General features: G+C 37.9%; 1 protein-coding gene across 1 annotated transcript; it reads right to left on the reverse strand.

Annotated features, from left to right (window-relative positions):
• Positions 1–685: 685 nt before the first annotated feature.
• Positions 686–12060, reverse strand: LOC104534340 (5'-AMP-activated protein kinase catalytic subunit alpha-1-like; the record flags this gene model as incomplete). Its single annotated transcript, XM_010178581.1, is given in 9 exon segments — positions 686–1161; positions 3493–3619; positions 3951–4151; positions 4154–4454; positions 5240–5464; positions 6068–6155; positions 8070–8214; positions 9317–9410; positions 11919–12060. Coding segments are annotated over 9 exon segments (1568 nt in total), but the record flags the coding sequence as incomplete, so codon positions are not given.
• Positions 12061–12281: the final 221 nt, after the last annotated feature.

Genomic DNA, 12281 nt, shown 5'->3' on the forward strand with positions numbered 1-12281 from the left:
GTATCAAAGTATAACATATATTTTTTTAAAGTCAATTTCAGATTCTGGAATAGCTTGCGCACCTTTAGGCTGTGCTCTTAACTAGATGCACGTTTTTAAGGAAAAGGATTCTTAGCCTGCAGTAGCAGTGGGGAGCTGCTGTGGTGCGACCACCCTGTGAGCGAGATGTACGTACAGATCAGGAGCTTGCTGGCAGTTCTCCTTCACAGAGGAACATTTTGTTTCAGCTCACAGGGTGCCGAGTCTCACTGTTGTTGTGGACACAACTGCTCTACTCACAGCCCACAGAATTTCACCCGTAGTGCCTTACAGAGCACCTATTTGCATTTCCAACTGGTTGGATTTGCATGCATTCAATCAAATTTATCAGTTGTTAACAGTAGCCACATTGTAACACATTAAACTATTCTTTACTGTTTACTGTCAGATAAGGGGGAACAAACACAGCAGTTTTAACACATTACTGTTAGAAGATGTTGATAGTTCTGACCTACTGAGGCACAACTGTAGATGGTGACCAACAAGTCATACTTAGGTCACTGAATCAGTAAGTGTGCATTTACTTACAGTGCATCAGATCTACCCATTATCAATGAGAAAACAAAGAAGGTCCATCTAACTTAGATGTTATATGCAGCCTAATGTGCACTCAATCTAAAATGCTATAAACACCGCCCCAAAGACGTGTGATTCCCTGTACCTGTATTACACTGTTGGACAGGAGACAATCAGAATTCACCCCAGCTTCAAAATAATATACATTAACTGCCCATAATCATTTCAATCTCTGTGCAAATTGCATTCTGTGGCTAGCTTTTTCAGCGCCTTAGTTAATTTAAGTTGATTATAACTGGAAGCATCTGACTATGATTTAGACATGCTTATTGCTGTAAAAGAAATAAGCCCATCTTCAAAATTATTGTGCAAGTATTTTAATAAGATTTGCACACATCTCAAAAAATTCTATTGTATGACTCCCTGGTCTTGGAGTTAAGTCAGCTGTAGAAGAGTCAAGCGAAGAGCTCACTGATGAGGTAAGGGAGGTATCTGCAGATTTTCCTTGCGCATCAGCATCTGAATCTTTTTGACAGGATCTATAGTTGCTCACCGAACCTGATCTCTGTGGAGTTGCAGTACCAGACTTTGCTTCATTGATTTCATCTGTCAGGCGAGGGGAGGAAAGTTAGTTATCAGTATCAAATCAGTTATAGAAACAGCAAACATCTTCCCCTTTTCAATCTTTTTTTTTAAATCTTAATACTTCAACAGCTTATGCAAACTGTACATAGTTGATACAAAATAAAAGCTTATAGATCTTGTAACACAAAAGCAAATGTCCTTATGCAAATTATTCCTGTGCTCTGAACTGTGCTCCTGAACCACTTAGATCTAGTTTAGACTAGCACTTGCCAAATTTTTAATGAACTATTTCAGTGGCTAATAGTTCTACTTACTTGGTTTAAACTTAGTTTACTTAAACAAAAAGAGGACAGCATCTTAAGGTTAAATCCAGTAACAGTTTGAACATGTGGTAGATGCTTTTTGCTAGCATTTCCTTTATTTTCACTTTATTTTTGTTTTCTTTATATTGTGTTTTTATTATAATTAATACATTAATTGCTAGCATCTACATAAATTTATCCTTCACTTTTCAGTTTTCCCCCTTCATATGTTGTACCTTTGGGCTGCAGTGGTTCAAGTTTACTTCTAAGATGGAAATATTTCCTCCTCATACTGAAGGTAATGTTCTGCTGGAGTATCTCTATTTTTACTTTAAAATACTGAACATTAGTTTGACTCGCACCTGGCACCAGACAAATTATTGCCAGGAGAAACTTGCAAGCACAGGAGAGACTGCCTTTTTACATCAAAACTACTTTAAACTACAGTTTGGTAAGAGGAATAGAGACCAGCCAGCTGTAGCAGAGAGAAAGTCAAATCAGCTTCACTATTGAAAGAGAGAAGGCAAATCCATGCTCTTGGGTTGTATTTCCTCCAGAGTTTAAACCAGGACTGCAGCAGGCTGCCCTTCCCAGGCTCCATGACTCTAAGCAGTCATCTCTGCTCCAACAGGAAGGGCATTTGTCCTACACTGCAGCAGGTCAGTACAGGAAAGTGATTAGTCCCTGTACCAAGTACCATTTCAGTTGAGCAAGCACCTGTGTTGCCGGAAGGAACACAGCCAGAAGTGCACTGCTGAGTCAGACCAGATTAAACTGTCATGAGACACAGCCTTAGCCACCCTGCACTGTAATCCAGCCACACTACAGTAAATCCTTGTTCCATGCCACATATTTTCCTCTAGGGATGCCCTCTACACCATTGGCTGTGGATAGGTTTGCTTTTGTTTGCTTTGCTTACAAACAAGCATTATGGCCAGTCTCTATTAGCTCGTTGGTTCTTTTTCAGGAAGGTGTCCAGCTGGGATCTGATCTGTATGCTATGTTATTGTTCCTCTATAAAACAGATCTTTCTACAGGTTAGATGGACTGCTTTCAAGACTTCAGTTTCTGCAAGCATACAATTCCTAACTCAAATTTTGTCTACTACTAGCACTGGTGGGGTTGACTCAGCACAACAAGGAAGAGAATTGGAAAAGGAAAGTGAGGAAATGTATGGGTAGAAACAAACAGTTTAATATGAGGAAGGAAGAAAAGAAAAAAAGAAAAAGAAAAAAAGGCAAAGGCAACTACTCAACACCTCTCCAAAGCAGACTGATGCTCAGCCAGTCTCAGGGCTGCCTTCCCCAAACTCCCATCCCCCCAGTCTCTCAGGCATAACTTTATACAGCATGGAATATCCCTTTGCCAACCTGGCTCACCTCTCCAGGTTGTGTCCCCTCCCAGCTTCTTGCTCATTCCTAGCCTACTCATTGGTTCAACAGAGTAGGGAAAAACAAAGACTAGATACTGTAGAAGTACTACTCAGCAACAGCCAGAGCACTGGTGTGCTGTCAACAGTGTTTCAGTCACAGATCCAAAACACAGCACTATATAGGCTGCTGTGAAAAAAAATTAACTTCATCTCAGCCAGACCCAGTACAGCCATGTACAGTCCAAGTCAAAGTTCAAATGCCCAGGTGCCAAGCTTTATCTTAATTAGGAAATGTTATTCACACATTTTAATTTAGATTTGAAAACATGTTTAAATTTGGGAATGAGGCTCAAAAGGCAGTTGAGGTTGATCCACACCTCATCTCTCACAGCCCTGTCCCCTTTTTGCACTAGTGGTATTGGTGCTGGTGGAGACACAAACAGGAGCATTTCAGAAGTAGATACAGCTAAAAAGCTATTATTTAAGGGATGAAGCAGCTAACCATCTGATCACAAGAACACTAGACCAGGAAGGAATAAAGAAACACTAATCTTCATTCTTCACTAATCTTCAATCCAGATATTAAACTAACAAAAGACAATATGCACTTCACTTCCAAACAAGTAAATTAAGACATGTACAGGAAATAATTCTAAATGCAAACAAGTCTTTCCATACCATCAATGCTACGGAAGTCCAGTAAGTATGTTCTGCTGTCCACCTGATACAACTGCAGACTCATTTTAGAATATGCACTTGTTACTGGATTCTTCCTTCGAACACGAAGATAATACGGATTTACAACCTAGTACAAAGGAGATCCGAGTTAGTTTCCATAACTGCTTCAGAAGCTCTGTGTGGTTTTTTTGTAATTTCAACTCACTGGTATGAAGTAACTTACTCACTGGAGTTTTGGGTTTAATTTTTTTTTTTTAAGCCAACCGAAAAACACAGCCCCAACAGGAAAGTTAAGACAAGTCAGCAAAGCTTTTTTTTCTTGTCACCAAGAATAGCCTCTTAAAACAATCTTATTTTCCAGCACAGGAGAATCTAGTTTCCAACTTCTAACCTATGTAACTATACAGCTCAAACAAAAATTTACCACTGTGCGCTATAAAGATCCTTTATTCTTTTACCTTCCATTCATAATCCAGTTGTTTAATTGCTCGACAAACTTCAGCCATGATATCATTTGGTCGACTCTGACTCCGTATTCCCAAGTGCCACTTGGCTCTTCTTACACCCTGGTGTTTTGACTTCTGTGGATTCAGCTCATCAAGAGTATGGCGGGGGGGGGGGGCCCCCGCTACTAAGAATGGCACTCTTTCAGGATGAGGATTCTTTCCGGATGAGGGCGAGACAGATGGTGATCATCAAGAAAAGAATCCGGTGGGCTTGTAGCCAAGTAGAAGTCTTTGGCCTCATTCATTATTCTTCTATTATCAATAATGAGGTGATAAGCAACTGCTAAAGGGTCCTGATGATTGCGGCTGTACAGACAACTTAGCACTTCCTCTTCAGTGCACTCAAACTTCTCACACACTTCTTTTAAGGCTTCATCATCAATCATGGTGGAGCTGTATGATGGGTCTTCGGGAAACAAGTATTTGGGAAGGTCCTGCTTAAACCATTCATGTTCCCTAGATTTAAAAGTACATGAAGTCTGAGTACATGTATGTAAAGCAAACCTTTTTAATATTAAAATTCTTCTAAAAAATAAAATTAATTTCAGTCTGTACACTAAGAAGTCTCCTTCTATGCAGCATAATGAAGCAGCGTATAAAGGAAAGTAATCCCCTCCTTTACAAGATTTTGCTAGACATTTTGCTATATCCTCTTTTCTCTAAGTGTTTCAACTACCTGAGCTGCAGAAATAGCTTTGTATAGCTCAACCACCAGCTTTTCACATAAATGGTACATTTTCTACTGCCACTATGTTAAATGTTAATATATTTTCAATTTAAATTCTTATGCTACCCACCTGAGTTGTCCCTTCACACATACACACATAATAAACAGCAAAACTAAGAAATGTTGATGCTGAATAGTTTTCTCAGTAGATGTTTGGACACAGATTTTGGAACATGGTCCCCACCTCAAACAAGTTGCCTATCATTTTTTCATTCAGAACAGCCTTTCTTCAAGACTTAAGTCACTGACTAACAGCTTTGCTGTAACAGTCTTAAGAGTTTCTCAGAATTTTTATATTTAATGTATGTATTTTGTTTCACTGTGACCTCCAATGGATACTCCATTGGTCACTGGAGATCAGAAACATCAAAGCTAAAGCCAAACTACCAGAAGTTGAATTTTTCATCACAGTGTATAACACACGGACAAGCTGTATGAATCGTTTCTTTGTTCTGCATATTTGCACAGTGGTTATGATTCCAGCATCCTGTGATCAGACATGTTAGTGTTTTACCTAATGTCTCTGATTGTTGCTCTCTTCATTGGATCCACTTGCAACATGTGCTTCAACAGACTAATTACAGATGGATTCAGGTACTGAGGGGTATAAAATATACCATCACATATCTTCTTAAAAAGTGTCGGCACGTGATCATCATCAAATGGAAGTGTTCCACACAACAAAGCATAGAGAATAACCCCACTGCTCCAAATATCTACTTCAGGACCTGCATATAATCTGGGAAAAAGTTAACTATTAGTGATTTTTGTTTAATACATTTAAATAATTTTTTTTCTCTGCTTTCTTACACTGTATCACAGTAATTCAAAGTCTAGGAAACTGAGACAACTAATCTGCAAGTACTGTACACTTCAGTTCTATGCTACGCCTCCCTTGAACTTTAGTGTCCTTTCCCTTCAAATATATACCAGAGCACAAGTACGTATTTTTCCTCTCTATTGTGTAACAATAATCCACAAATGCAAGTTAAGACAATGGCAAACCAAAAGAAATTTGTATCTACTATTAAGAAAGCCCATGTTATATATTATCATTGTTTTAGCAGAATCTGTGAAAAGCCATCTTTCCCCAAATCTGGGAGGCTGAAAAGCTTACACCAATTCCATATAGCAGAACTTGTCATGTATTCTGCCCAAATAAAGGAGACATTGGCATCCAATCAGCATGAGGCAGTATTAAAGTGGACAGGTGAAAGCAGCAGATTTGACAATCATTGAGTCCCTTTGACTGAGCTTGTCAGAGTAGTTTTGTAGCCTTTAGCATCAAGCAGCAAAATGACTGAAGTACATGCACTCATGTATCCAATATAAAAGAAACTACCTTCCTGAAATTACTTCTGGAGCAGCATAGTTAGGGGAACCACAGCTTGTTCTTAAAAATTCTCCATCTGACATCATATTTGATAGACCTGGAAGTGTATAAGAGTAACTACTAAAAATTCAGAGAGCAAAATGATTTAACACTGCATATACCACACAGATCACTAGTAATTCAGATTAGAAAAATCAACAAAATTATATTAGTAAAGAACTAACATGTTTAGAATTACTGAGATTTTTATATAAGCATGCCACATAATGCTCCATTGAGTTTACCAGAAATTTGAGTAACATAAATCCACTGTCACACACAACCTAGAAATATTTGAGAACATATTCATTCCAAGCCAAAAAAAGTCCAATGTGGATGACACAGAACACAGTTGCTCTAAGGGAGAGGGAGCAGCATAGCAAGATAGGATTTCAGTCATTAACAAGAAAGTCTCAAAAACCACATCTGCTTCTAACTGCCAAGGTCGAAGATGCTACCACAGAATTGCCTAAAATTCTGTAAGAAGTTATACAGAATACGGAAACTGAGGAGTACACACGACTTCACTACAATTTAGACACCTACGCTGCTCAGCTGGTTCCTAAATCACTTCAGTTCAGTAGTCTGATTATAGATATTCTGTTACTAATTAATATGTATTTCAGAACTAAGCTATCTTGATTCATCAGCCCTCAGCATAGTCTATTATCAGTAAAGAACTACTACTTCTAGAATAGCTGTGGAAATTACCTTTAGTTTTCTCAGTGCAGGTTGCACAATCAAGACAACCATAAATCAGAGAACTCAGTCACTGAGAAGGGCCTTTAGAGGGAGGGCAAGGGCAGAGATGAAAGAGTACAGCCCAAATAGCTCATGTTCTAATTACACAAAAGCTTTTATTAAGCTTTTGTTTAAGACAATAGTCACAATTAACTGAGTGCTACAACTTTGCTGATACTTAAGTTACAGGAAGAAAATTTTTGTAAGTTGCTGTACTTCATTTTTTCATCAGGTAAGCCATTTCACCCAAAGTGTTTTCTACATACAAAAAATCAATACGATCCCCAGTGCCCACATACCTGAACACCGTACTTTTAAAACGCACTTAGGATACTCAGCATTACCTAGAACCTTTCATCAGAGACCTACAAATACTTTACAAGTGCAGGTATTATTCACTATCTCTACAAGAGGTATTTATGATATGAATACCAGCAGTGTGGATACCTTAGTATGCTTATATGCTGAGGTTTCCTAGCTCAGACAGTTGCAGGAACTGGCTGCCAGTCCTCTCAGCAGCTGTGTCACAAACAGCTATTACAAATAACTAAGCTTTCTGATTAGTTAGGCTAGTAAATAGCAAAAAATACATAAGTTTGCAAGATTACCTCTTCCTCTTTTAATACTTTAATTACATTTTTTTCAATAAAATTTTCAGAGTTTTTAAAGTTAATTTAGACAAGTTTAATAGGACGACTAATGTATTTTACTATAGCAATGTGGTTCTTAAACATTATTAACTGCACTTGCACTGTACTTCCAAGAGAGCTAAGCATCTACATTTTAGATATGGTGAAAGAGGCAACACAAGTTCATTTGGAAGGGGAAAGTTGAGGAACTAAGTCTGTTTAGGGTATCAGAGAAAATATTGTTAAGCAAAACCAAACAAAACAGTTCACTTTCACCCAGTGACAGAAAATACCTGAAAAGGAAGCTTGAGAGGAAAACAAGTTCTACACAAAGAATCACAGAATAATAGGAGTTGGAAGGGACCTCGAAAGATCATCCAGTCCAACCCCTGCCAGAGCAGGATCACCTAGACCAGGTCACACAAGAAAAGAACGTGCAAGAACATAATTCTGCTATACATTCATACTCTTCACATTATTGTATTGTGTCCCACTAGCACAATATTAAAGTATACACATTTTATTAAATATTTCCCATAGTAATCAACAGGATCTAAATAACACCCAGAAATGCAATCACAATATAAAACAGCACCACTTACCAAAGTCTGCTATCTTGGCATTCATGTGTGCATCAAGCAGCACATTTTCAGGTTTCAGATCTCTATGTACTACCATGTGTCTATGACAGTAATCCACGCCAGAAAGGATTTGCTGGAACAGACGTCTGCTTTCCTTCTCATCAAGCTAAGACAGAAAAAGGTTTTAAACAATTACGAGACAGCAGAAGGTAATTTTTTGTTTATATGAATTAAAGGAAATTTTCCCATGACCTATGGTTATCACTTACAGTCTGTACACAGTAATTGTGTATACCGATATCAGGAAAAATGCTATGACAAAGTCATACATAAAGATCTGAAAAGTGTTAACTTATAACCATTTTTACTTTCAGAACAAGATGTAGATATAAAGCATATTTTAATTGTTAACAGCAAAATTAATGCTGAATACATAAAAATAAACCTTCATTTAACAGGGTGTGACCAGTACCCCCTGCTCCTGTCCCCTGGTAAGGTCGTTAGCATGATTAAATCCATTTTATGAGGCAAGCAGCCATTCTGTGACTGAGCAAGTCACGTATTTGTGGCCTTTCACTCACCCACCCTGAAGGTCTTGTGAACCAAGCAGACAAACTCTAACAGATTTCTTCTTCCCCTCCCTCCCAGCTGCAGAATTCCTTGGCCTCAGGCTGATTACTCCCTTCCTCATCAGCCTTGAAAGTGCTCTGCTAGCAATGACCCCATCACAGAACAGGGAAGTGTAACAGCACACGCAGCACTGTCCATAAAATCACAGTTACAAGTCCTAAGTGCAAAACCTGGACAAGAACCACTGCTGGACAGTGAGACCCATGACCCTGCATGGCCAGGGACGCCTTCACTGTCCTCTCCTTCCTCTGAGGACTGAGTGACTCGTATTCTTTCGTATGATTTTCGAGTTGAATGTGATTGCCATGCTGATACAAATGTATTGACATTTGTTTGAACCAATCTGGAGAGGGTCTAGGTGATGAGAAATTCTGAAGTTGTATTATAAATTCTGTATTACAGTAGTTATAGATTGTACTACACTGATTATGCTTGTAGAAATCCTGTGCTACTCTAATCAAACTCTGTGCTGCACTAATCATGATATTCTGTTAAGAATATAAAGCTTTAATTAAAATCATTCTGCCAAGGATTCCCAAAAAGGGCGTCTGTCCTCTCAGTGTCAGGTTATACAGAAATGTTGCAAAAGCAATAGCAGAATGCAAATCATCAATTTCTAGAGTTGAAGTACTTCTTACCCTTCCATTTTTACAGATATAATCAAACAGTTCTCCTCCTGAAACATACTCCATCACCATGAAAATGTCAGTTGGTGTACTGATGACCTGGTACCTGATAAGAGAAGGTATGTTAGTCTAAGCACTCAGTAAAAGATGCTAGTAACATTTAGTTAAAACCAAAGTTGTACAAAGAGTCAGTTAAAAAATATTCTGAAGTATACTTTTATCAGTCAATTTACAGCTTCTGGAATGATAACATTTCTCAGAAGCCACTTCCTCTCTTTACACTATGTGATACTGTCATTGCCAAGACTAGCAGGAAATTTGTATTCCTCACCAGGAATATCAGTCTTTGTACTTTAAGAGGGCTACCTTTAGTCCAAATTATTTCTATGAAACTATTTACAGTGCTGTCTTGCAGATAGCTTGGTGCAGTGAGGAAGGAATTCAAAAGGACATTACTAGCATCTCAAAACAAACACTTTTCAAGCGTAACATGCAAAAAACTTATCATAAATAGATGATAGTTTAAATAGATGTTCTGGTTATTATATTTTCATCATTATACTTCAATTAAGTTTAGAAAAAACCACAAACTTCAAAGTTTCGGAGTTTATGGCCAAACTCCTCATTTAAGAAATTCTGATTTTGTTCTATGTAACCTTACCTAAAAGGTTGTTCATTTTTTTTCCCTTACAGCAGTCAGAAGTGATCAATTTTTAATGGAACAAGAAAGTGAATGAAAAATTCAGATATTATATTGAGGAGACAGGAGGTAGTAATTCGATGAAAATTAGTGTTTCAAGGTACTACACTTAAGCTTGCGAATATCTGAATTCTAATCTATAACTGAATTCACACACACTACAGAACTGCAACATTCTTCAAAATGCCAATTCCAAGACAAAGAGGGAACGAGACGTGCTTGACCTTACTGAGACAAGTTATTCTTGAACTACATAAACAGCAGTGAGCTCATACTATCCAGGTGAATGAATGTGTGCACATTATGTGTATGCATCTATTTTAACAGCTTAATATTAACATGTAACACTTGAATAGCCTCAAAACTCTTCTGTGGCAGTCACTAACATAAGATCTTCAAAGTTAGTTTTACCTAACATCTCCTAGTCCACCAAGATCTTTATCTTTACCAGTTTTCTCTCAAACACCTTGGCTGAAAGTACCTCGTGCACTTAATCAACAACACTCTGTAGATTTGTAAAGTTAATCTGAAAAAACCTGTTCACTTTTACCCCAAATATCTTGAGCTGCTATCTAGTAGTTCCCCAATACAGTTCCTAATAGCATGAGCAGCATGACCCTAAGTTACCAGCAAGTCTACCTGCGGAACATTGTAAATTATATCTCAAATGCTATTTACACAGAAGCTAATAATCCTTCTGCTTTAGAAATGCATACTGACCAACTGAAAAGCTCAGGATCAATTTATTTTTCCTTCATTTTCTATATCTAGTCCCTTCTCCCCACATGCAGGAAAAAAACTTCTCATAATTCCCTGAGAAAGAAACTGTCATCTGAAACCTGCCAACAGGACTTAACAATTTAGCAGCACCAGAAGAATGCATTCCTGTTCCATCCCTGTATCTCAGCTGCTACACTGACATTTCCCATTTTGTTCTGGCTACAGGTATGTCCTTTGGACTCATTCATGAACTCTTAACTGGCAGCATGAGCAATTTTCAACCAAATTACCTCAACAGCCTTCTGAAAACCTAGCCACTGAAGAAGTCAGTGAGTTGATCTTACAAAATCCAGTTTCACTTCAGTGTCAGAGCTGTTTCCACATTAACAGGAGTGTGTAGGGATGGCATCTGTCAGTGGCAGCAGGGTCTTAAGACAAGACTCTGCCAATAAAAAAAACTAACACTAATACCATGACAGTGAAAGTCACTCACACTCTGGAGGTGTAGGTGAACTTTATAGGAAATAAAAGTCAGAAAAAAACAATGGCATTTATAATTTATTTCCTCAGACTGCACATAAGTGGCCTACTCAGGACATATTTAATTGAACTTTGAAATGTACTGATGAACTACCAATCAGCTAACAGCTGTAAATATCACATTTAGACAAGCAGTACTGAAGAATTCTGAAATACCAACCACATTTAACAAACTGCAGATCCTTAATTCAGAAAAACTTGTAGAGTTCCATGTACACTGAAAAAACATGGATTACTGACCTGCACATCACTAAAACATATTTCAAATAAATAAACTTACTATAGAAATTACATTTACAATCTTCTTAAAAACTCAGTTTCTAAGATAATGTAAACAGAAAAAAAAGGAAAACAGAAGTAGCTGTTAAAAACAGAGATGGATGCTACGAGAAGTATCTATCATGTCATTACCATTTATACACTCTTCCAAAGAATCTATAAGCAAAGATCTAATGGAAGCTCTCCAGTCTGCAGAGAAGATCAGTTTTATGAAAATACATTACCAAGGGCAATGGAAAAGGTTGCATACTTGGGAGCTTATTACTTTCCTGACAAGATACTGATTGTGGTGTTGTCCTTTAGACATGTTTCAGACCAGTGACAGCAAAAGAGATTACTGCTTAAATATATTTATTTATAGCAAGCAAAACTTACAGCTTAATTATGTGAGGATGCCTGAAGAGTTTGAGGTTCTGAATCTCCCTGCGGATTTTTCCTACAACATCAAGGCTGCGAATCTTCTGTCGATTCAGTATCTTCACTGCAACTTTATGCCCAGTTAACTCATGCTTACCAACTGCAAGGAAGAAGGAAGTATTTAGTCAGGGTTTTCAATTGCTCGGCAAAGACATTAATTTCCTCATCTCAACTACCATCCAGAAATACAAGTCAAGACGTTAGCATTCCACATATCCTCATTATCTCTGGAGAGGCTGGAAACCAGATGGCACATCATTCTCTTCTGCTGTACTCCAATGTCTCCCCTAACTCAATCCTTAGAAGATGAATGGGATTTGT

This window comes from Mesitornis unicolor, unplaced genomic scaffold, assembly GCF_000695765.1.
Source record: "Mesitornis unicolor isolate BGI_N332 unplaced genomic scaffold, ASM69576v1 scaffold10522, whole genome shotgun sequence".
NCBI lineage: Eukaryota > Metazoa > Chordata > Aves > Mesitornithiformes > Mesitornithidae > Mesitornis > Mesitornis unicolor.